The sequence below is a fragment of the Apiospora kogelbergensis genome, assembly GCF_038363985.1.
Source record: "Apiospora kogelbergensis strain CBS 113332 chromosome Unknown utg000006l_segment0_segment0, whole genome shotgun sequence".
Classification (NCBI taxonomy): Eukaryota; Fungi; Ascomycota; class Sordariomycetes; order Amphisphaeriales; family Apiosporaceae; genus Apiospora; species Apiospora kogelbergensis.
Window position 1 is genome coordinate 473221 of NW_027117423.1, and position 23120 is coordinate 496340.

At 55.6% G+C, this 23120-nt stretch overlaps 11 protein-coding genes across 11 annotated transcripts; 7 read left to right on the top strand and 4 right to left on the bottom strand.

The window, feature by feature from the left end:
• Positions 1-414: 414 nt before the first annotated feature.
• On the bottom strand, positions 415-1734 carry PG998_008956 (uncharacterized protein; the record flags this gene model as incomplete). Its single annotated transcript, XM_066875772.1, has 4 exons — positions 415-1108; positions 1164-1273; positions 1414-1581; positions 1648-1734. The coding sequence occupies 4 exons, from the start codon at positions 1732-1734 to the stop codon at positions 415-417; spliced, it is 1059 nt and encodes a 352-aa protein (XP_066727928.1).
• A 1977-nt stretch (positions 1735-3711) lies between these two features.
• PG998_008957 (uncharacterized protein) lies at positions 3712-5482 on the top strand (the record flags this gene model as incomplete). The annotated part of the gene is made up of 3 exons (XM_066875773.1): positions 3712-4089; positions 4141-4285; positions 4356-5482. The coding sequence occupies 3 exons, from the start codon at positions 3712-3714 to the stop codon at positions 5480-5482; spliced, it is 1650 nt and encodes a 549-aa protein (XP_066727929.1).
• Positions 5483-5863: 381 nt separating this feature from the next.
• On the top strand, positions 5864-6805 carry PG998_008958 (alpha/beta-hydrolase; the record flags this gene model as incomplete). Its single annotated transcript, XM_066875774.1, has 1 exon — positions 5864-6805. The coding sequence occupies one exon, from the start codon at positions 5864-5866 to the stop codon at positions 6803-6805; it is 942 nt and encodes a 313-aa protein (XP_066727930.1).
• Positions 6806-7329: 524 nt separating this feature from the next.
• Positions 7330-7494, top strand: PG998_008959 (uncharacterized protein; the record flags this gene model as incomplete). The annotated part of the gene is made up of 1 exon (XM_066875775.1): positions 7330-7494. One exon carries the CDS (start codon positions 7330-7332, stop codon positions 7492-7494), a length of 165 nt encoding a protein of 54 aa, XP_066727931.1.
• A 32-nt stretch (positions 7495-7526) lies between these two features.
• Positions 7527-8954, top strand: PG998_008960 (maltose permease; the record flags this gene model as incomplete). The annotated part of the gene is made up of 1 exon (XM_066875776.1): positions 7527-8954. One exon carries the CDS (start codon positions 7527-7529, stop codon positions 8952-8954), a length of 1428 nt encoding a protein of 475 aa, XP_066727932.1.
• Positions 8955-9593: 639 nt separating this feature from the next.
• On the bottom strand, positions 9594-11753 carry PG998_008961 (glycosyl hydrolase family 31; the record flags this gene model as incomplete). Its single annotated transcript, XM_066875777.1, has 4 exons — positions 9594-9975; positions 10043-10407; positions 10443-10783; positions 10868-11753. The coding sequence occupies 4 exons, from the start codon at positions 11751-11753 to the stop codon at positions 9594-9596; spliced, it is 1974 nt and encodes a 657-aa protein (XP_066727933.1).
• A 1914-nt stretch (positions 11754-13667) lies between these two features.
• Positions 13668-14734, top strand: PG998_008962 (oxidoreductase; the record flags this gene model as incomplete). The annotated part of the gene is made up of 2 exons (XM_066875778.1): positions 13668-13778; positions 13838-14734. The coding sequence occupies 2 exons, from the start codon at positions 13668-13670 to the stop codon at positions 14732-14734; spliced, it is 1008 nt and encodes a 335-aa protein (XP_066727934.1).
• A 331-nt stretch (positions 14735-15065) lies between these two features.
• PG998_008963 (uncharacterized protein) lies at positions 15066-15986 on the top strand (the record flags this gene model as incomplete). Its single annotated transcript, XM_066875779.1, has 1 exon — positions 15066-15986. One exon carries the CDS (start codon positions 15066-15068, stop codon positions 15984-15986), a length of 921 nt encoding a protein of 306 aa, XP_066727935.1.
• A 1795-nt stretch (positions 15987-17781) lies between these two features.
• On the bottom strand, positions 17782-18807 carry PG998_008964 (uncharacterized protein; the record flags this gene model as incomplete). Its single annotated transcript, XM_066875780.1, has 3 exons — positions 17782-18089; positions 18145-18287; positions 18368-18807. 3 exons carry the CDS (start codon positions 18805-18807, stop codon positions 17782-17784), a joined length of 891 nt encoding a protein of 296 aa, XP_066727936.1.
• Positions 18808-19301: 494 nt separating this feature from the next.
• Positions 19302-21127, top strand: PG998_008965 (glycosyl hydrolase family 47; the record flags this gene model as incomplete). The annotated part of the gene is given in 2 exon segments (XM_066875781.1): positions 19302-20643; positions 20655-21127. 2 exon segments carry the CDS (start codon positions 19302-19304, stop codon positions 21125-21127), a joined length of 1815 nt encoding a protein of 604 aa, XP_066727937.1.
• Positions 21128-22577: 1450 nt separating this feature from the next.
• Positions 22578-23066, bottom strand: PG998_008966 (uncharacterized protein; the record flags this gene model as incomplete). Its single annotated transcript, XM_066875782.1, has 2 exons — positions 22578-22664; positions 22740-23066. The coding sequence occupies 2 exons, from the start codon at positions 23064-23066 to the stop codon at positions 22578-22580; spliced, it is 414 nt and encodes a 137-aa protein (XP_066727938.1).
• Positions 23067-23120: the final 54 nt, after the last annotated feature.

Below are 23120 nucleotides of genomic sequence, written 5' to 3' on the forward strand. Positions count from 1 at the left end.
AGCTTGTCATCATATAAAGATATTCCCCTACAGAAACCGGCGTCGAGGCTAATGTCCATTGGTGCGATGACGAACAAACGGTCCGGCACCGATGCTAATCGGCGGCTGATCCATTCCTCAGTTCGGGAAGAGCTTCCCGAAGGCACTGCAATGCGAGCAATGAGGGTGTGTGGATCGTATCGTGTCCATCTAGCAATCAATAATCTGTATCGTGTTGAAATTGCCGTACTCGGTAGCAAGCTGCGGCCGTCCAGCAAGATGCGACCGCCCAGCATGATACCATAAGATGCTTGCTAACGGATTTGGACTAGATGTTGGCCTGGGGGTCTTGAGAGTTGAACAAGCAAGTGTGGTGTGCCCGACAATCATAGCTGAATTTGCAAGCTCCAATGATCGGCATATTTGTGAGCAGATTCAACCAAGCTCGCCGCGCTGCTTCCGATTGCTCTCCGACATCCTGAAAGCTTCGGCATACTCGTCCCTTTCGAGACTCAAAACATGGCATTGGTGTTGAAGCTGCTCGCATTCCATCAGCTTAGAGCGAAGTCTACGTATTAGCTCATGCTTGTCGAGGGACTCGAGATCTTCACGGTCGGTGGCGGCGGAGCGAAGGTCTGGTAGGATGTTGGGTTTTCCTAAGATGGGCGGCTTGCCGTTTTTGGCAGTTGGTACCTTGGGTTGGCGCGGTGGGGAGTGCTGGATGATGGGGACGGGCAGGACGGGCATATGACTGTCGGCTTTTGGTCGTGCTGCCGGTAGGGTGCTGGCTGATGGCAGCGGAGGAAAAGCGCGCTGGGCGCTCTCGCGACCACCGTCCTCATCGCCGTCTTCTTCGTTGGCACTCCCTGGAGACACAAGTATCCCATGAGACGACTCCATATGCCGCTTGAAGTTGTCGAAGCGACCGAAACTTCGGCTTTTGCCCTTGCATTGCAGGTGTCGACAATAGTATTGCCTGCCAATACGATGTCTCGACCGCCGATGCCGGGCCATGGAGTCTAGGCGTGTCAACTTTTCGCCGCACTCCGGGCAGGCGTAGACACCGACCGCCCGAGACGAGGCACTCAACCGTGCCGGGCCATGATCCGCACCAGGGGAGCCTTGCCTACTTTACTTATCGATTAGATGCCGATTCCATGAAAGGTGCTGCTGATCTGACCTACCTCCAGGCATGCTCGTCATGTGACAGCTGTGAGGGAGAAGGCGCATCCTCGGCATGGCAAGCAGCAAAAGGGGCACCGGTATGTTCACTTTCAGACATGTCTTTGGATATCTGAATAGTGGTTTATAATCGGGATTGGAATGCCTATGTAAGGCTATCGTCCGTCTTGGTGCTGTAGATCAGCCAACTGATTTGCCGGGGACGGATGCGGGCCGACGGGAGTTGGGATGCTTGCTGCATTGTGTACTCACCACGCTTGCTAGAATCCGGCAGCCCAAGAACGTCATCTCATCAAAGTCTCCCACGGGAGAAGCAATTGAAGGAAGCGGCAACTGATCGGATGAGACGAGCTGCGACTCAGAAGCCACGGCAGCAACACCAAGTCGATTGATCTGGCACGCGCGTAATCCAGGCAGATGCTAAAAATTGAAGCTCAAAATCAAGGCGCCCCCCATGCATGCCCCATTAGTTCGGGCGACACCCACCCAAAACCCAACACCCACCTTTCCAGCGGTGCTGTGGCGCGGGGAAATAGGGAAGGGCCCGCCCGAGTGGCTTGGAGAGAACCGCATCGCGACTGCCGTCTTGTCACAAGAAAGACGTCTACAGAATTCTAAAACCGTTGGGGCATGTGATTTTGGACATGGTTGGTTCGGGAAAAATCGTCGCCAATTTTGCATCGCACTGCAAGAACAGCATCGCCGGGAGTTGCGACGATACATATGTTGGCACCAAGTCAATGCCGTCCGTTAATGCTACTTCAGGAGCTGCTGCACTTTGCTCCATTTTCCTGTTTTGGTATCTGAATTCAGCGTATGGCTTCTAGTGACCATCCAGGATTGACGTTCCATGTTAGATTGAATTCCTACTTTTAGGAAAGTCACGAGCTTACAGCATGTGTTTATCCATGCTGGCTGATACCCTGCCAATAACCTCGTTGTATTTCTCGACCCTGGAACATATCGCCGCGTGCGCTTAAACGGCTGATGAGGGGAATGAGGGAGGGGACACTGGCAAGACATGCCATTCGGCAACCCAGTTCAGTGCACACGAATGCATCCTCAATAAAATTCGACGATCAACATGAGCTGAGCATCTTTCATTTCAGGTCACATTACCGTATCGTTCTCACTGTCGCGACCTGACTTTCCTCTTCGTCTGAACTCCAACAAACCGGCAACGATGACTAGCTACCGGCCATGTGCCACCACAGACAAAGGCCGGTCGGCCTCAGCAGCGCCACCACCGTCGCCCGGTCCTTTTGCATGCCGTGAGTGCGGAAGAGCCTTCGCGCGGCAGGAACACTTGTCCCGTCATCTTCTGGGTCGTCATACCAAAGAGAGACCTTTCCGATGTGCAGCTTGCAACAAGCGGTTCTCGAGACTAGACTCCCTGCAGCGCCATCGAGCTGCTGTCCACACGACTACTGATAATGCGCCGAATGGAACTCAGCATCCCCAGCCCATCTCGGACCGCGCCTGCGTCAAGTGCGCGTCAAGTCGTGTACGCTGCTCCAAAACCATTCGCTGTCGACGCTGCGTTCAGAAGGGATTGCTGTGCGAATACCCACCGGGGGCAGTAGTATCCAGCACTGCATCGAACGACACAGATTCTAGCATAGTTTCTGGTCGTCCAATTGAACTCGGGGATCACCCAGGCATGGTCGTCTCCCCTGCTGAACAGCCTGAAATGACAGCGCCGGAAACTTTGGCCACTTCACCGGCCGACGTGGAATGGCTTCAAAGCCCCACGTATTCCTGGGGTTATGGCATAACTCAAAGGCCACTTGCGGCAGAGCCCCCTACAACATGGACGGCCTACAATTTAACTCGGCTGTGAATTGGATGTCTCCTTCGGCAGGGGACCCTTTTGACTTGAACTTCGATTTTCTCTCGAGCTACAATGTTGGCGGGGTCAATGCTCTAGGAATGCCCATTCAGCTCAGTTACGTGAACAACGACAACACTACAGTGGCTACCGGCGATGTGTCTACCGTCCAAGCTTTCATGGACATCCCTCCAGATATGCCTAGAAGACAACCATCATTCATCGATACAGGCTTTAATGGTTGTGGCATACCGTCACCGCAGAATAACCATGATATTTCACCACTTGGAGAGGCAGAACCCAGTGAGTCGGAAACATATACTGTGCAACCACCGGCGAGAGCGGGGACATACTACGTTGACGGTGCAGGCGCACGAGCTCCGTTCAAGGGGCAGTCCAGAAATCGCAGGTTCAGCCATACTGGGGAAACAAGTCCATCAGGGCCTGAAGTGGCGGTGTTGTCCTCAGATCCGTTTCCTGTAGGTCTTTCGAAAACTTGTGAGACTTGGATATCCGAAGCGAGCTTTGCGACACTCGTCACCAGGATCCGAGCGGAATGTGGGAGGGAAAGGCTGCCATTAGACCCAAGGGTTGCGGCAATATCATTTGCCCAGTTCAGGTCATTTGTGCTACAATATTTCCTGAAATTCCATCCTGTCTTCTCATTCCTTCGGAAAGGTAGTACGTGCATTCCCTGGTTTCTTTGCTTGGCCGTGACTACCATGGGTGCTATGCATGGTGCGCCCAAGGGCGATTACGTGATGGGCGGCGGCTTGTTACGGATACTGCAGCGTGTTGCGCACCGCCGACTTGAGGAACTCCTTGATCAATTCACAGCCACTACCCACGAAACTCAAGCGACGGATGTGTTAGATGACGAGAATCTCGCTATCATACAAGGGGTTGTATTGACCACTCTGGCCGTACTGCATCATGGAAATCCCGGATCTGTCAAGGATACTATGCTTCTATGGACGCGCCTCATCCAGGTTATTCAACTCATGGGAGTTTACAGTCAATTGGGAGAGCCCGGAGAATATGCAACAGTATCCCAATGGGTCAAAAGGGAGGCTAAAGCGAGGACATTGCTAATGCTATGGGTAAGTTACTCTTCATGATGGCAGTTCTTCAGCTGATGCCTTGAATCCAAGTTTACCGACATGGTCTTTTCACATGAAAGGTGCTGCAAGCCGATGATGTGCTTCACAGATGTGACGACCTTGCCTTTGCCAGTGTTCGACGATTCCTGGGATGCACCATCGAAACACCAAGTGCTCTGGGCGAATACAAGACAAGGTAACTGCCACCGCCAGCAATTGTTTCAAATCGTCTACATTCAGCTAGTTGCTAAAACATCCTATTCTAGTCAATGTTTCTCAAGCCATGGAGATGCTATATATGGAAAAGCGATTGCCGCAGCATATCGGCGAATTCGGCGCAGTGCTTCTGATTCAGGGCGTTTGTCGCCGTAGTTACGACGCACTCCGTGAACGCCAGTCACAGCTCCTTACCTGGAACCCCACTTCGGCCATTCAGGCTCGGCAGGATTCTCGTGAGTTCCAGGAGTCGTGGCCCCCGACAGATGCGCTGTCCGCTAGATGGAGAAACAGCGCCTGCGATTGCCTGGATATCCTGCACTGGTCGGCCAACAGCAAGATCGCTCGATCTTCAGGCTGGGAGCATCCCACTGTGTTACAGCTACATCTTGCTCGACTAGTACTTCTTACGCCGTCGAAACACCTTGACACCATTGCAACAGTCGGGCTTGATTCCTCCTCTCAAGACCGGTTAAGCGAGGCTTCGTCACACATATTGCACTGGGCAATACGTGACCGGTTCAAAGCTAGGTTATCTGTCATCCATGCCGGTGCACTATTTTGGCATGTGCGCCGATATAGCTCAGGTAGTATGTTGGAGCCCTACGCTGTTTACCTGGCCACTCTCGTTCTATGGGCATACAGCAATGCGACACGGGCCAGTAAGCGTCGGGATGACCCGGAGGTGGCCCGGGCAACTGCGAACAGCGCAGTACCAACAAAAGCCGCGCTCGAAGTAGTTGATAGCGTCGAGCCCTCAGAGGCCAGGACCGACCCGGAATCGACGGGAATCCCATCACCGGAATCGCTCGAGCTGGATGACGAATTGACTTTCATTCATCTAGATCGCCCGTTGGATGATGAGGCCGTGCAGACGTTCGTGAGGCTGGGAAACAAGATCACCGGCAACCTTCTCAGGGTCGGCGATATCTCCAGCCTTGGCGCGCCGCGAGCGATCCTTGCGGAGGGCATCCATCTCTTGGTCGGTGGCGACGAAGGGAGACGGCCTACGATGAGGGAACTTTCCGCCGCGGAAAGCAGAGCAGTTCCAAGTGGCCAGCATGGTACACCGAGCAATGCCACTGGTCGTGAGGTTTGGGGCGTGTCGCACTCGTATGCCGTCTCTTTACAACGTCTCAAAGAGACAGCAACGTCGGCGACTCGGGTTGGCACTTAGATGAACATCGGCTGCTGGCGAAGGAAATGCGTTTCAATTCGACGCATAAAAGCTTACCAAGAGCAAAATATCAACGGCTATATGTATGTACACCGCTGGCGCTACCCAACGATTGACGAAACGAGAGTGACTGTCACCCAGCGTCATTAGGCCGGACTGGGCGGCTAGTGTGGAGGGCTGTTGCCTGATTTCAGTTTGCTGGGTCTCCCTGCAGCACTGCGTTGGAGGCACTTCAGACCAGTAAACTTCTTACAGCACATCCGCTCCACTCGGCACCGATAATGTATATCTGCCCCTGAACTTACCGACGAAGATGTCCAGACATACGAATGTGTAAACCGCGAGGCTCTTGCCATATCAATCTTAAGGTCTACCGTCATCATGGCATACCCGGATCCCCTCATTATTCCTCCACTCTCACTACCGCACCAACAAACCTTCGTCGTCCTTCATGGGCGAGGTTCATCCGGTGACGCATTCGGGCCTCCGCTCTTGGACACCCTTCTTTCTCCCAAAGAGCCCTCGCTCATTTCTTCAGGACGGCCTGTAGCTATGCAATCGCTGGCTACCGCCTTCCCACACGCGCGCTTTGTCTTCCCGTCTGCCTCCCGGCGGCGGGCCGCCCTTTACAAGCGCATGCCGACGCACCAGTGGTTTGACTACTGGAACCTGGAACCGCCGGCCACCGAGCGCGAAGAGCTGCAAAACCCAGGTCTCCGAGAAACCACCGTGTACCTGCATCGACTCTTGCGGGCGGAAATTGAGCTTGTGCCCGGCGGTGCGAAAAATGTCGTCGTCGGAGGTCTTAGTCAGGGCTGCGCCGCGTCGCTGGTCGCTCTTCTTCTTTGGGAAGGCGAACCTCTTGGCGCCTTCGTGGGGATGTCTGGATGGCTACCTTACGCATATCGAATGGGCGACCTCGTCGGTATGGGAACGGAAGGAGACGGCGATGATATCTTCGACCCATTTCAGCGTAATGACCCTAATGAAGGCGAGACTCAAGATACAGCAAGTGTCCCGGACCGTCCCATCGACGAAGTTACAACTTGGTTAAGAGAACAGATCGATTTAGACCGTGGTGATACTGTTCCACGAAACAACAATGCGACGAATATGACTCCCGTATTTCTCGGACATGGAGTCCTGGACGACAAAGTCAGCGTTGAGTTAGGGAGAATGGCCAGAGACACTCTCACCAAGCTGGGACTGCATGTGACTTGGAAGGAGTACGAAGGCCTCGGTCACTGGTATTCGAGTGACATGCTCCGTGACCTAACCACTCACCTATTTTCTCCCCTACGGCCAGAAGAGGTCGAGGATTGACATATCGGGACTTAGATATTGCGAAATCCAAATATAAGATGCTACATACACTACAGTGGCCGCCAGTTCTGGGACACTCTCGATGACCAAGGTCCTTGAGTTTCAGGAGCGTCGAAATTTACACCTGACAAAGCCATGCTTGATTCCTTTCACTTATCAAAAGGGATACGAAGAGAGATGAACGGAGGGATAGATGACAGGCGGGGTTATTAGTGCTTCACCCCAGAATCAGGCCATGCCACTTCCCCATGGGGTGCTCCTGCGGGGTACTAGCCTCTTGTGGTCGGCCACCCTGGGCTGCAGAATCTCTGCGCCCAGAAGCCAGGTCGAAGATGATGCATCCTCAACCAAGAAGATCCTGGCTTTAATAGACTTGGTGTATTGCAATTGGGTTCTGGTTAAGCGAGAATCTGACAATACTTTTACGTCGTATAAATACTAGGCTACTTAGCACCGAACCTGGTAGCATCCGACATCATGCCGCCCCTGTGGTGTACTCAATTAACCTTCACAAAGCCTTCAAGATGTCGATCGAGAAGCCTGGCGCCGCGGAAGCGGTAGATACCCTCGAAAATGCGCCGCATAGCTTTGCTACACCGGAGAAGACACTGGATCTAGCCAAACAGGCCAACCTGGAGGAACACGAACTAACGCTGCGCGATGCTCTACGGCAATACCCCGGGCCGTGATGTGGTCCGTTCTGCTTTCTACATCTATAATCATGGAGGGCTACGACATTGTTCTGATGAGCTCCTTTTTCGCGCAGCCGGCCTTCTCGGAGCGATTCGGCGTGTACGACCCAGGCACTGACAAGTACCAGATCACAGCTACGTGGCAGAACGGCCTGTCCAACGCCGTCAGCGTCGGGACCATGGTCGGCGCGTTCGCGAACGGCTACTTCACGCACAAGTTCGGCTACCGCAAGGTCCTGCTCGCATCGCTGGGCCTCATCACCGTCTTCATCTTTCTGCCCTTCTTCGCCGTCAACCTGCCCATGCTGCTGGTCGGCGAGTTCCTGTGCGGCATCCCCTGGGGCGTCTTCGCCACCATGGCGCCCGCCTACGCGTCCGAGATCTGCCCCATGGCCCTGCGCGGCCACCTGACCGTCTACGTCAACCTGTGCTGGGCCCTCGGCCAGCTCATCTCGGCCGGCGTCCAGGCCGGCTTCGCCGACAACCCGACCCAGTGGGCCTACCGCATCCCGTTCGCGCTGCAGTGGGCGTGGCCGCTCCCGCTCCTCGCCGTCCTCTGGTTCGCGCCCGAGTCGCCGTGGTACTACGTGCGCATCCACCGCCCGGACCTGGCCGAGAAGAGCCTCGCCCGCCTCGGCTCCTCGGGCACCAAGACGAGCGCGCGCGAGGCCGTCGCCATGATGATCCACACCGACGAGCTCGAGAAGCGCGTCGACGAGGGCACGTCGTACCTCGACTGTCTCCGCGGCGTCGACCGGCGCCGCACCGAGATCATGTGCATGGCCTTCGCGGCGCAGCCGTTCTGCGGCTCGTCGATGGGCGGGACGCCGACCTACTTCTTCGTGCAGGCCGGGCTGCCGAGCGCCATCTCGTTTCAGATGTCGTGCGGCGGGCTGGGGCTGGCGGCGCTGGGGACGCTGATCGCGTGGTGGCTGATGCAGCACCTGGGGCGGCGGACGCTGTATCTCTGGGGGCTGGGCCTGCTGACGGCCATCCTGGTGGCCGTGGGCTTCATCAGCGTCGGCACCCGCCCCGACTCCGTCGCGGGCAACTACGCCCAGGCCGCCCTCATGCTGTTGTGGCTGTTTACGTACTACCTGACCGTCGGCCCCATCTGCTACGCCATCATCGGCGAGACGTCGGCGACGCGGCTGCGCACCAAGAGCGTCTGTCTTAGCCGCATCGTCTACTACGCCGCCCAGATCGTGTGCAACGTCGTCAACCCGTACATGCTGAACCCGACCGCCGGCGACTGGAAGGGCAAGACGGGCTTCTTCTGGGGCGGCATGGCGTTCTTGTTCTTCGTGTGGACTTACTTCCGCTTGCCTGAGATGCGGGGAAAGACGTTTGAGGAGTTGGATATCTTGTTTGCCCGGGGAGTCCGGACTCGGGACTTTGCGAAGACGCGGGTGGATGCGTATGTGGAGGGCGACGAGGCTTTGACCAAGACTGAGTGATTGTTGAGAGGGCAATTGAAGCTTTCAACGTAGATTCAAGATGACATGTGTCTAAGTTGTTGAAGTGTGGTACAGCTGGCACAGCATAGTTGGTCATCGCGCATCAGAGGTTGAGGAGCCCAAGGGTCAAAGGGCCACATTTTGGTCAGCGATCGCTCCGTACAACGTCATCTGGCTGTAAGCACCAATAAGTCTGGATATTAATATCAGAGCTCCACGCGAGAGTCAAGCTGGGACTGCTCAACTCAATAGCAGCTTCTTAGATGGTTTGAACTGTGAACAGGCCAGTAATTCTCAGTGAAGCTTCCCATCGCTACAAGTTGACTTCTGTCACTCGTTTTGGTCCAAACCGTAGTTGCAAAAAATATCTCAAGCCAGACTTATCATGACAACGTATGCCAGTAATACCAACTTCCACATCTTTAGAAAGGTTGAGTGATGCTGCTTCTATGTATGATACGATGACTGTGTACCACGGAAGAATATCAAGTTACTGATGCCACACGATACGTAATAATCGTACAACGAAGCAGACTACCAAACCCTGCACCGTGATAGAGATCATAGGAGTGTCTGAGTCAAATTGCTATTTCACTCTATGGGACTGCCAGGGGAACAATATATGTCCCATCTTTCAAATCAGGAAAAGGAAGTACCTCTTTCGAATACGGGCATAGTGTCCAGAGGACAATCCACCTCCACCTCCTGACCTCCATCCCATACCTTATCGCTCTGTGCTAATTTCCATTTGCCTGCCCCTTCCGGTAATTTGGGCAGGTAGGCGGTCATCTTGCGCATCCCCGGCTCCATGACGGGGCAGCACATGTATTTGGGGCCAAACATGTACTGCTGCTCGACCTCCCAGCACCTGGCATCGTCTGGAAAGTCGTAGAACAGGGGACGCATGATCGGAGTTCCCTTCTCATGTGCCTGCTTCATGAGAACTCGGGTATAATCCCGCATTTTCTCCCGTAGGTTCATGTACTTTTTCAAGATCTCATAGGCCTCGTCGCCAAAAGACCTAGATATCGATGTTAGCCACGATCCAGCCCAACGACTACTCAGGGATAACAGCCACATTAACTTACCAAACCTCGTTTGCCGCACCACTGCGGCACCCCGCACCGCCCGTCGTGCCGTGTTGAGGCTGCTGTGGTTCCCGATCACCATGCAGCCGCATGACGGGACAGAAGGCACCCCATTGGAACCAGCGCACAAGCAGCTCGCGGAACGCCGGGTCGTTGGGGTCGCCGCCATGGAAGCCGCCGATGTCGGTGGTCCACCAGGGCAGGCCGGCAAGCCCCATGTTGAGCCCCGCGGCGAGCTGGGAGCGGAAGCTCGACCAGGAGCTCGCGATGTCGCCGCTCCAGACGAGGGCGCCGTAGCGCTGGGAGCCGGCCCAGGCGCAGCGCAGCAGGTTGACGACGTCGTCCTGGCCGGTGGCCTTCATGCCCTCGTAAAGGCGCGCGCGTAGTCGCGCGGGTAGACGTTGCCGACGGCCAGGTTGGGGCCGAGGTGGTAACGGTAGTTGTCGAAGTCGTAGACGTTGTACTCGGGCTCGGCCTCGTCGAGCCAGAAGACGCGGATGCCCTTGTCGTGGTAGTTCTGCTTGGCCTTGCGCCACACGTAGTCGCGCGCCGCCGGGTTCGTGGCGTCGAAGTGCACCGTCTCGCCCTGGAAGTTCATGGCCGTCCGGATCCCCCGCTCGGTGCGGATCAGGTGGCCCTGCTCCACCATCTCGGCGTAGTTCTCGGACCGCTTGTCGACGGTCGGCCAGATGGACACCATGAGCTCGATCTTGAGGTCGTTGAGCTCCTTGATCATGGCGTCTGTTTGTTAAATTTCACTTTCGTTAGTCTGGCAATGCCAGGTATAGCCAATCATGGATCATGGCCGATGATGAATGTACTTACCTGGGTCGGGCCAGTACGTGGGGTCGAACTTCCACTCCCCCTGGAGCGGCCAGTGGAAGAAGTCAATGACAATCAAGTCAATCGGCAAGTTCCTCTTCCGGTACTCGCGAGCAACCCCCAAGAGCTCCTCCTGGGTCTGGTACCGAAGCTTGCACTGCCAGAACCCGAGCCCATACTCGGGCATCATTGGCACCTTGCCCGTCACGTCCGCGTACGCCTCGACGATGCGAGCGGGCGTGTTGCCTGCGACGACCCAGTAGTCCAGGATGGGCGAGGACGCAGCCTCGAAGCTCATAACATTCTTGCCGAAGACGGCGCGCCCGACGGCGGGGCAATTCCAGAGAAAGCCGTAGCCGCGCGATGACACGGCAAAGGGCACGCTGGCCTGCGAGTTGCGGTGGGCCAGCTCCAGGTCGGCGCCCTTGATGTCGAGGTAGGGCTGCTGGTACTGACCCATGCCGTAGATCTTCTCGCGGGCGTCCAGACTCTCGAAGCGCGCCGTGACCTTGTAGTCGCCGCCCGTGATGGGCTGGAACTCGCGGGCGTCGACCTCGAGGGAGCTGCACTTGGGGTCGAGGAGGTCTTGGCGCGTGCGGCGGTACTCCTCGAGCAGGACTTTGCCGCTGCCATTGTAGACGGTCAGCTTGCCCAGCTTGCTAATTCTAGCGGTGATGTCGCCGTTGGTGATGGATGCCGTCTTGTCCTCTTCCGAGATGGAGATAGAGGCTTTCGCGGTGGGCGGAGGGAGGTCCAGGGCCCAGTCTACCAGCGGCATGGTGGCGGCCTTGGTGGCGCGGATGCGGAAGGCGTTGGGCCCCCATGGCTCAATCCAGAGCTTCTCGGCGTCGTACCGGAACACCAGACGACCATCTTCCTCATACAGCATCTTGGTCAATTTTGGGGATCTTGGCTTTGTGGTTTAGGAGATCAGACCAAAGAATACGAGTTCACAAAAGCAATATTTCAGCTTTCACCGGCTGGGCTCATGACGATGTCGACGGAGTAACCTTGCCGTGTCGGTATGTATTGACCCGCGAGCCTGTACGGAGTAGCTGCAGAAGCTGTTTGCATCTCTCTAGCGGACGTGCCGCATAGACGGCGGCCTATCACAGCTGCGGGCAAGTTACGGGCTTGCATGTGGTTGGTGTACTGGATTTGAGGACGTTCCACGGCGGCTGTAGGTGGTGAGAACTGTTTTCCCGATGGCGTTAACCTTCACACGCGCATCCCCGCCGGAGACTTGCTGTAACCCCGCCGGAGGGTCCACCAGTGGCTTGAGCTCAGGCGATTCCCGGGCCTAGCGATGGGGCACTTCGCCAAGAAGTACACTTTCCAGGTACAGAATAGCGCCTGTACGCTAATTCTTGGGGGCTTTTGGGGGCTTTGCCTGCCAATACGGGCTCAACCACATGGGCGGTTGAAAAGCAACTTCAGTGTATGAACAGAATATGCAGCTATTACAACTTTAACATGCGCTTTTGTTTCGTCAATGGGCGGGGGGCCAATCACGAGAGATGGAGCAGCCGCCTCACAACATGCAGCTAAATCTCATGCTGCCAAGGAAAGACACGCACGAGCGAGACGACACCGGATGCTTCAATACCAAGCAACCCGACCACTCGAATTTTCTTGCGATACTCCCCACGATGACCTGACTCATTCAAGCCAACTGGAGGTTGTATTCCCTCCTTTGATATCACCGCTAGGCCGGGATCCGTTCAATAGCTTCGTCACCCCTTTGACGGCTGCTGAACATTACCTCCTCCATCACTGTAGGACATTAGTCCCCCTCAATTCTGGTCGTTACTTACCCCTGAGTGCACAAATAGATATGACGACGGTTTTACACCTCGAGAGTACGCATGGCCGGCTCTTTCCAAACCCTAGCGATTATGAGTACTACGTGAGGAGACATTGGGTTCCCGCCGCATTCTTAGATCCGGGCATGCTCCAAGGGCTCCTGTTATCTGCTTGCCGCAACCTATACTTCCTGACAAAGGAGCCCAGATATAGGGAACAGTCTTTGGGATATAAAGTTGCTTGCCTAAAGTCGTTGAACGAATCTATATCTCATGACAGTCAGACTGGCCAGGCGAGGGACATCACGATAGCCAAAGCCCTGCAGATGGCTTCAGACGAGGTAAGTCAATCTAAATATTCCCACCTTGAACACTGTGTTCTGACACTTCATACTAGCTTGCCGAAGGCGGCCTTGTTCTATGCAGGTTCCATATGAGTGCTATTAACGAGATGATCATCCTGAAAGGGGTACTAAGACTTTAGGCATGGATGGCTTCCTGGAAAAGTGCGTTGGTATGTTCACGCCTAGAAAGATCAAGGCGGACAATGGTCTTGATCCATTCCGACGAGTCTTGAATACGGATACTCCATCGTGAACCCGGAAGTATCGGCTTGTAGCAATGTAGGTCCCTGACAGGAGTGCCAAGGCTTACAGTTCCCCCATTCGGTTAAGGGTCACAAGAGCCTCCACCAAGTGTGGGTGGATGGAGTTCATCTACGCTTCCAGATCATATTTATATACGGCGAGGAAGCTTGAAAATTACCTGTGAACAAACGAACGGCGGGATTGGAAGTTATCCTCCAAACCCGAAATCTGACGTGTTCTATTACCAACTTCGATGCAACACCACCCTGCCAGGCACCAACGGAAACAATGCCAGGCAGAAGCGAAAGACCCAGTATAAGTACTCCGATTGCGTTCCACTGAGAGGGAGTGTATAAACAACTAGACGTCGAGCTTTTCAGATTGCGTCACGCACGAATATCCCAAGATACAACCATGTCCCGCTACAGCGAAGCCCACAAAGCCCCTACGGGCCCTGGGGATGCCCGTCCAACTGCGATGCAGATCATCCAGGATGAGGGTCTTGAAGGCAACATGAAAGACAAGGTGAGAAGACCATGTACGCAACCCGTCTCGGCGTTGGCTTACATTCTTTCCTTTCCTAGGTTTTCCTGATAACCGGCTGCTCGTCTGGCATCGGCATCGAGACCGCCCGTGCCCTCGCCATCACCGGCGCCCGCCTCTTTCTCGCCGTGCGGTCCCTCGACAAGGGCAAGGCAGCCTGCGCCTCGTTCCTCGAGCCCGGTCGCGTCGAGCTCTTGCAGTGCGACACGAGCTCCATGACGTCGGTCCGCGCCGCCGCTGCGGTCTTTCTAGATCGATCGCCCGTGCTCCACGTCCTGATCTGCAACGCGGGGATCATGCAGCTGCCGCAGCGAGAAGACGTCGTCGGCGTCGCGGGTGCCAACGGCCGCCCGGAGCAACGCTTCGAGACTCAACTGGCGACGAACTACCTCGGCCACTTCCTGCTCTTCCACTGCCTTAAAGATGCCATGCTGCGGGCCTCGTACGAGACCCCCGGTTTCTGCCCGCGGCTGGTCCAGGTCTCGAGCAGCGCCCATTACGCTTCCGAGATCGCATGGGATGATATTAACTTCTGCGGGCCGGGCGCATACAGCCCGATGAAGGCATACGCCCAGAGCAAGCTCGCCCAGATGTACCACGCGAACCACGTTGACAGACTCTACGGGTCTAACAGGAGTGGTAGCATCCATGCGTTGACGGTGATGCCGGGCGGCGTGCTGACGCCGATCTCGAGCCATCTCCCCGAAGAGGCCAGGAAGCAGTGGACAGACAACAGAGAGCTCATGGCGTGGACGAAGAGTTTTGAGCAGGGGGCGGCCACCACGGTGTGGGCTGCTGTGGGCAAGGCGTTGGAAGGGGTCGGGGGAAGTACCTGGAAGACTGCGCCGTCTCAAGCAACGAAAATCCCATCACGGGGTTTAGGGGCTACGCTGGGTTTGCTTTCGATGCGCAGAAAGAGGAAAGATTGTGGAAGATGACGATGGAGCTACTCGATCTGTAAACGCAAAGACAAATACTGAAAAGAAAGCCATCATAACAAAGCAAGAATGTGACAATGGATATTGACAAAGTAACAAGGCACATTGTTCGGGATATTAAAGCACAGTCTAGAGGATTAACAAAGATTCCCCAACAGTCACAATCTCTTTTTGATACACTTTGAGCTTTACATATATAAGTCCCCGCCTGATCAGGCAAGCAGCATATACCCAGAAGCCAGACATCACACACTTGAGATACAAACGCTCACGAACGACCCCTTTCCAGACTACATAAATCAACTTGCCCGCAGCGTCACCTATAAGCACCATGTGCCGAACCATCGTCACCCACCACTACGCCTGCGGGCACGAGCGCCGCCAGTACTTCGCGAACGACCCCGTCTGCCTGCCGGGCCCGGAGCTCTGCCGGCGCGTGGGGGCCCTGCGCTACCACCACTTCTACTGGAACCAGGTCACCGACTGGCCCAGCGCCATGCACGAGACCAACTACCGCTACGGAAACTGCGACCTCTGCGCCGCCCACTGCTACTACCAAAGCCACGACTTCGGCGACAGCCACCCCTGGGCCACGTTCCTCCGCACCGACGCCCTGGCCAACAACTCCGGACTCGCCGAGCACGAGGAGCGCGCCCGCGCCGCCGAGGAGGCCGAGCGATCCCGACGTTTTGGTGGGTGGTGTCCGGAGCTGCTGCCCACGGTCACGGCGCGGCTGGAGCGGTTCCTCTGGAATCTTCCGGAGGGCGTCTCGTTGAAGCAGGATTCGTCGTCGCCGCTGGACGGTGATGCGGCAGACTACAAGCTGTGGCGCGACGACCTCGTGTCGCACATGATCCTGCAGGGCGAGGTGGACGGCGCGTCCCTCCTCATGCACATCCTGCGCCACATCCAGTCGCTGCCGCTCGGCGGCCCGGCCGAGTGGTCGGGGCTCGTGCAGCGCGTGGCCATGGCGTGCGGCCAGTGGCGGCACTTCGCGTCCAACCCCGAGGTCTTTAACTGCGTGGAGTACCTCGCGCAGGAGATGGGCTACGGGCTCCTGTTCGGCAACATGGAGAGGGTGGCGTACCAAGCGGTGAGGGATATCACCGCCAGGTACAGCGAAGCCCGCGACATCGCGGACGCGGTGCTCTCCTGGCTGCAGAATTCCGTTTTGGCTGCAGAAATGGCAGGGCAGCCGGAGCCGGAGCCATTGTCGGAGCTGGCAGATCTTACTTTGAACGACTCGGAGTAGGTTTGGAGACCGCCCCACTCAAGGTATCAATTTTGGGAGTATTTCTCTTGCGGTAAGTTTCTAGATTGTTCTGCTAATTGCTGGGGTCGCGGGACTTGGGCTCAAAAAGGCTTTGTATAGTACATATGTGGTAAGGTAGGTGAATTCCAAATAGTATAAAGTCCGACTAGGTAAGACTGCCCAAATGAAATGTATCCTAAATCACCTCCTTTTTTTATGCCGGTTATTACAATACCAAATTGCCATTTTTGTCCTCCGACATGATGAAGCGTCTGGGGTAGTACACATGTCAAGGTCGTTTGGGTCGGGACTGCCTCTGGGGCCGTAGTTTGTTGAGTAGCGGGTGAGGCTGTTAATGACCGCACTGAGTCAGCGGCATGAGATCATCATTGATAGCGTGGTACGTTCATCCGAAGAGATTCAGAGACACAATGTGTATACGCATAGACATACACATGTCAAGGGGCATCAAGAATATAGAGACTTTATTTGTCCTGTATATTTATCAACATGCAGCCATTAACAACCACCTATAGATTGCGCCTGTCTGATCTGATCGGAGTCCTCAACTCAGCCTCCATGGAAGTTAGCCATGTCGAGGAAGGAGAACTGCGGGGGTGTAGCGGTTGTTCTAACCCCTGACAACACCGGCTGTATGAGCCTTCCGTAGATACACCCGCATCCCTGAAAGTTTGTCAAGTAGTGGTGTTCGGACGAGGTATCGATAAGCTTTATTTAGGTGGGAAATACATTTCCCAAACCTCTAAGCAAACATCGTCAGGGGTGCGGGTGTACTTGCCCGAACCTGGTCGGATTGATTGGTCACCGGTCGTCTGCGGCCGGCTGTTAAGTTGGATGTGACAACCTCGATTCGTTGTAGCCAACCAACTTAGATATTCAAGCAATCGGACAGGCAATCGTGCAAACCATCGGGCATGACGCGAGGGGGGCTTAGATATGTACCCGTCCAATATGCGCGTGCCACATCCTGCGTTCCTGCTGCTTTCTCAGCTGTGCGACACTGAACACCGATCGAGTGAATATATTATGTACCCGAAACCTTTGGACTCGACAGGGTTGAATCATTTCTCCATTTACTATGATGTGAAAACTGCGACTCCAATTATCTCTGATCTGAGTTTCTGGTCGCGAGCCACCATTATCTTCACTGATTCTTTCAATCTGCGATCCTCTTATCATGAGCCCAGTTTTGGGATTTCCGACCGAGGGTCGTCCCAGGAGAATCATCAGGATTCATCACAAGCTCGTCAGGGACCACCAACAACTCACGCATGCGTTGGCGAAGCGAATGGGAGAAGGCGACGACTTCCACTTCGAAATGAGGAATGATTTCTACATCATTCAAGTATACGGACCCAAGGACGTCAACGACGAAACAGAACCGCAGCCAGCGTTTGACTGCGGTGCCCAAACCCCCTAAATTTGAAGTCCCTATGGCTTGATCGTCAGGAAAGACCCTCGAAGCACCATTAGCCACTATCGACGAGTCGGATACAGAAGCCTGCTTTCTGGGTGGATACAGGAGAATGAGAAGATGGATATCACTTTATTGTAAAGGGGCATGTTCTGGACTACGCGCCATTTGGACAACGGACTACGCTCTTTATCCACACATCATCATCACTTTAGAGATTAGTGTTCATAGATTAAACAACTGGGTTGCAGACGAAGCAACCAAGCGACCTTTACATCACTCTGATTGGTGTTATCTCGCAACGTCTCAATACAAGACGGGACATTCAACCCAGGCCGGCGATGAGCAACAGTCAATTAGCTAGTTGTGGGAAAGCTCATATGGTCCGTATTGTGGAGCACCAAATACCCCAGCCTGAGAGCCTTGGAGTTCTTGAACCCCGGGAGCTTTCCTAACCTCGAAGCGGTTGTACCTTGACATGTCTCGTGACTCTGGAGGCATAAATGTTTGATACGAGGGTGGTAGAGGATGACTGTCGTGGGACCGAGTCGTCTTGCGCTTCTTACGGCACCACATGATGCCCGTGAGAGCAGACAAGACCACAGCCAACCCTCCTCCTACCGAAGCGCCGATGATGGCACCAGTCGAGATGCCCGGACTGTTTGGGTCTAAATTGGGCAGGGGTGTTGCTGGTACTGTTGCCGGTGTTGTTGCGGACGATACGGCCGAGTTTAACGCTGAAGGCGATAGAATAGGCGTCGCGGGGGTCGTGGATGTTGAGGAGGAGGGCGCTGAGGAAGAGGCGGTTGAGGACGCGGATGAAGAGGATTGAGCCACGCCGATAGTTGTCAGCTCCCGTGGCGTTCCTAGTAGTTCCACACACACACACACACTGGTCAGTCAAACCACCTAAGCATGTTGTGTTTGTCGAGCGAAATTGACAAACCTACCGCGAAAACTGACAATATTTTGCTTCTTATCACAGTTCACATTGGCCGTATTGCTGTTTATACAGTAATACATGTCCTCAGCCGCAGCGACGGCCCCTGCCCCTGACGGGCACTTGTCCATACCCATGCCGCCCGAGACGAAATCGGAGTTAGGCGGCGCCCCGTCGACGCAGAAATTCGGACATGACGAGCTCCGCCAGAGCTTGTCGGTGCAGCTGCCCCGGACGTACAAGCTGGCGCCCGGCCGCTGAATCTCGTCGCCCGTGGCCTTGCAGATGTGATTGGACAGGCAGGCGTAGCCTTGGCCGCAGCACGTCGCCTCGGCCGAGGCATCGTCGCACGGCGTGTCCTGCGCTGAGACGGAACCGTCGGGGTAGTAGCAGATGGAAGAGACGTGTGAGGAGAGCAGATAAAATACGGCAATGGTTCGAAACATGATGAGCATCCTATTTGTGCGGCGGAAGCGGCCGGCCGACCAGCTGTGCGTCTAATGAATCGACAGATTTGGCCGGTATGGTATACTAGTTTGGTTTCTTACCTTGTACGAATCTTCCTAGAACAGTTCTAGGCAGAGATTCAGTTTAAGAGGAAAGATCCTTACACTGAGGTTGTCTTGCCCTTCTGTGTTGGTTCTTGTCCGTCTAGCCGCGCGGTCGTTATCCAAAATTGGCCTGCCCAATGAACAGTGTTACCGACGAGACGGGCCGCCAATGAGCAGGACGATCACGATGCAGGGGGCCAGGAGGTACAGGAGGCCTGGAACAAGGTAGCATTCAGTATTTCCAACCCCAAGTCGCGTTTTGCTCTCGTTCAAAATATTTCATCATTCTTCCAAACACCGTTGCCGACGCCCTCGCTAATCAACGTCGTTGTTTTCTACCCATCACCAAGATGCTGCCTCTGAGACGCAGAATCGTATTGCCACTCGCTATGCTCTTATCGCTTTTCGTGCTTCTTCTCCTTAAATCCGACAATACTACCCCAGGTTTCTGGAAACAACTGGGCAAACAAGATGCTGGGTCGTCAAGGCCGTACTCGAAACCTGTTATCACAGACCCCACCGTGCTCAACGACGACAGCTACTTCTGGAGAAAGCGCCCAACACGCCATCCAGTGGCATCGCTGAGGTCATTTCCCACTGGGAAACCATTGGCTCTTCCGAAAGTGCAGGCTTCATTACCAAAGGAGAACGCCAGTGACAAGCAACTCCGCCTACAGCGACAAAAAGCCGTAGAGACGGCCTTCATGAGATGCTGGACCTCCTACAGCAAACACGCCTGGCTGCAAGACGAGCTGACCCCCCTCAGCGGCGCCGCCCGCAACCCCTTCGGCGGCTGGGCCGCGACGCTCGTCGACAGCCTCGACACGCTGCACATCATGGGCCTGCACGGCGAGTTCGAGCGGGCCGCCGCCGCCGCGGTCAACATCAGCTTCGAGACGAGCTCGTTGGAGCAAGTGAACGTCTTCGAGACGACGATCCGCTACCTCGGCGGCTTCCTGGCCGCCTACGACCTCAGCGGCGACCCGCGCCTGCTCAAGAAGGCCCGCGAGGCCGGCGACATGCTGTACGCCGCGTTCGACACGCCCAACCGCATGCCCGTCACGCGCTGGGACTTCGGCAAGGCCGCGGCGGGCGGGCCGCAGGAGGCCGCCGACTGGGCGCTGGTCGCCGAGATCGGCTCGCTGTGCGTCGAGTTCACGCGCCTGTCGCTGGCGACGGGTGACGCGCGCTGGTTCGACGCGTCGGAGCGCATCACCGACGCCCTGCGCGCGCAGCAGGGCCGGACGCAGCTGCCCGGCCTGTGGCCCATCAGCGTCAACCCGCGCGACGGCGTCTTCACCGCCGACAACACCTTCAGCCTCGGCGCCATGGCCGACTCCGTCTTCGAGTACCTGCCCAAGATGGCGGCGCTGGCGGGCGGGCTGCTGCCGCACTACCGCGCCATGTACGAGGACGCCATGGCGACGGCCATCCGGCAAAACTTCTGGCGGCCCATGGTCCCCGACGAGGCCGACATCTTGATATCGAGCAGCGTGCACACGGCGCGCGACGGCGCCACCGGCGCGTTCACGCCGTCCGCGGAGCGCGTGGGCCAGCACCTCGTCTGCTTCGCCGGTGGCATGCTGGCGCTGGGCGGCCGGCTCTTCCAGAAGCCCGAGCACATGGAGTACGCCAAGAAGCTAGTCGACGGGTGCGTGTGGACGTACCGGGCGGTGCCGTCGGGCATGATGCCCGAGACGTTCGCCATGGCGCCCTGCCCCCGCCTTCGTCGTCAGCCACAGACGACCGCGCCTGTCCCTGGGACGAAGCGGCGTGGAAGCGGGCCGTCCTGCGCGAAGCGGGCGCCGACGAGGACGCCGACGCGGACGACTTCGCAAGCCGCGCCGACGCCGTGATCCGCGAGAGGCGGCTGCCGCGCGGCTTCACCGCGATCCCGGACGCGCGCTACATCCTGCGGCCCGAGGCCATCGAGTCCGTCTTCGTGCTGTACCGGACGACGGGTGACCGGGCGCTGCTGGACACGGCCTGGGACATGTTCTCGGCCATCCAGCGGCACACAGAGACCGCCTTCGCCAACGCCGCGCTGGCCGACGTGACGGGCGCGACGCCGCCGCAGACGGACTCGATGGAGAGCTTCTGGATGGGCGAGACGCTCAAGTACTTTTACCTTATGTTCAGCGAGCCCAACTTGGTCTCGTTGGACGAGTGGGTGTTCAACACGGAAGCGCACCCCTTGCGGCGGCTGGTTCCGTAGAGTGGAAATAGGTTCTCTGAAATGTATTTCACAATCTGCGATGGGATAGGTTAGATTAAAATTGACTTCGCCAATTAAAGCGTGAATTTTTAATATATCCATACGCACTCCGTACATGGACTTATTACTTAGCTCTTCATCCCCGACAGGAGAAGCCTAGCCTACAGGTTGTGTGACCCAATTCTGGGACAAGACGGTCCCTATCAGGCTGATATGACCGGAAATCATTGGGTGCATTACATTATATTGGTGTCGATGTTAGTGAACGGCTTAGTCAAAGCAGAAATGAACGATTTCGCCGACACAATCAGTCAATAGTACATGTCACATCACAACAGCAATGTGCAACTACGACACGATAATTGTTCAAATGCAGGTAAATTTAGCAGTATCAATGCTAATCTCAGAGAAACGAGACCTAACCCCTCCAATGCTTGTCTGAGATCATCCCGTCCGACCGACCACCTGAATTTGGCGGTCGGGAGCGGGAGGATCGCAGGGCAAGACATTTAAAGAGGAGTGCTTAAGACCCAAAGAATACATCTGAGCGTCGAGCCAAATCAATCAAGATTTTGAACCCAACGGAATCCAAAGACCGGGAATAAAAAAGAGAGGCTCGAGAGCGAGCACACGCCATTTTCCCCAGTCACCCTGCACATCCGCCATCCATGCCATGGCAACCACTAGCTTGGTGTTCGAAACGGTCCGGAACCTCAAGTGTTGTCATGGAACTGACGCGAGTCCCTCCCAAGAGCAATTTGATTTCCTGAACAAGGCCCCTTTCTCCTCTTCTCATCCAAATCCTCTCCACCCACACCAACAAGGCAGTCTTGCGCGATCCCGCTAGCGAAAGAATAGTCGCGCCGCTATCCGCGCGAAGCCAAACATATCCAGTTGAAAAGACAAAAATGCAAAACGATCTAAAATGTTACGCCGTAACATATCCCAGAAACCCAGGGGGAGAGCTTGTGAACCGAACGTGTATTCCTCAATCCCCTCTTCGCCATCGATTTGATGGCGAAAGTCTAAACAATGCTGTTGATGATGATGACGTATCCTCCAACCCTTCCGGTGACGGTGGTGCAAGCTGAGCCGGGACGCGAGATCCCAAAGCCCAGTCAGTAGAGGAATGTGGGTTGTGTTGTAGAATGAAGAGATTGCCGTAGAGAACCTCGTGAAAAGAGTATCCAAATGAATATGGATGAAAACGCCAGGTCTAATGCAATGCTTGATGCGCTGATATGGAAGACAATACACGAGTAAGCCTGACTGAAGCGGGCGTAGGAGTGGCCGGCGTGATGAAGATGCGGGCCGCCACGTCGTGTGGTATGATGCTTGGGTATCATAACGAAAGAAGGCTGCTGGGGTGTGACTATGCTGTTGTGGTGGTTTGGTGATGATCGATGTTCAGTGAAAGAGCCCGGGTTCCGGGTATCGTCGATTAGGTGGACTAGTGACTCTTCTGATCGCTCGACGACTTGGTCGATTGTGTCTTCGCGCCATGGTGTTTGTGCGAATGTGAGTGGTGTTGCCGTACCTGTAAGAAGTGATAGTTAGAATCCATCTTGTCTCCTGTGCATCGTCATGCCATCCCAGGACCAAGAATGCTTACTCGTTGACGGCCGCGTCGCTCTTCTTCCGGAGGGCTTGCTGCCTGCATACGTTCCTCCTCATACCATTCACTTAAGCTCTTGCCACCAAACATCAGGTCGTCGTCGTCGATGACTGTCGGAGTCATCCAGCCTTGGCAGGCCAGATCGGACTCGCTGGGCAGGAAGTAGTACGACACGTCATCACGGGGGTGATGTTGGTGTGCGGTCGAGGATGTGGTAACCATCTTGAGAGGTGAGGGATGAGAAGCCTTGGCGTGGGTATGGGCGTGCACGCTGTTGCGCTTAGAGATGTTGATGTGCGATGGATGCGGTGAGTGGGTGGTCATGTGCACCGAGTAACTAGTTTGCGATGAGGTCCTGCTTCTTGCTTGCCTGGTTTC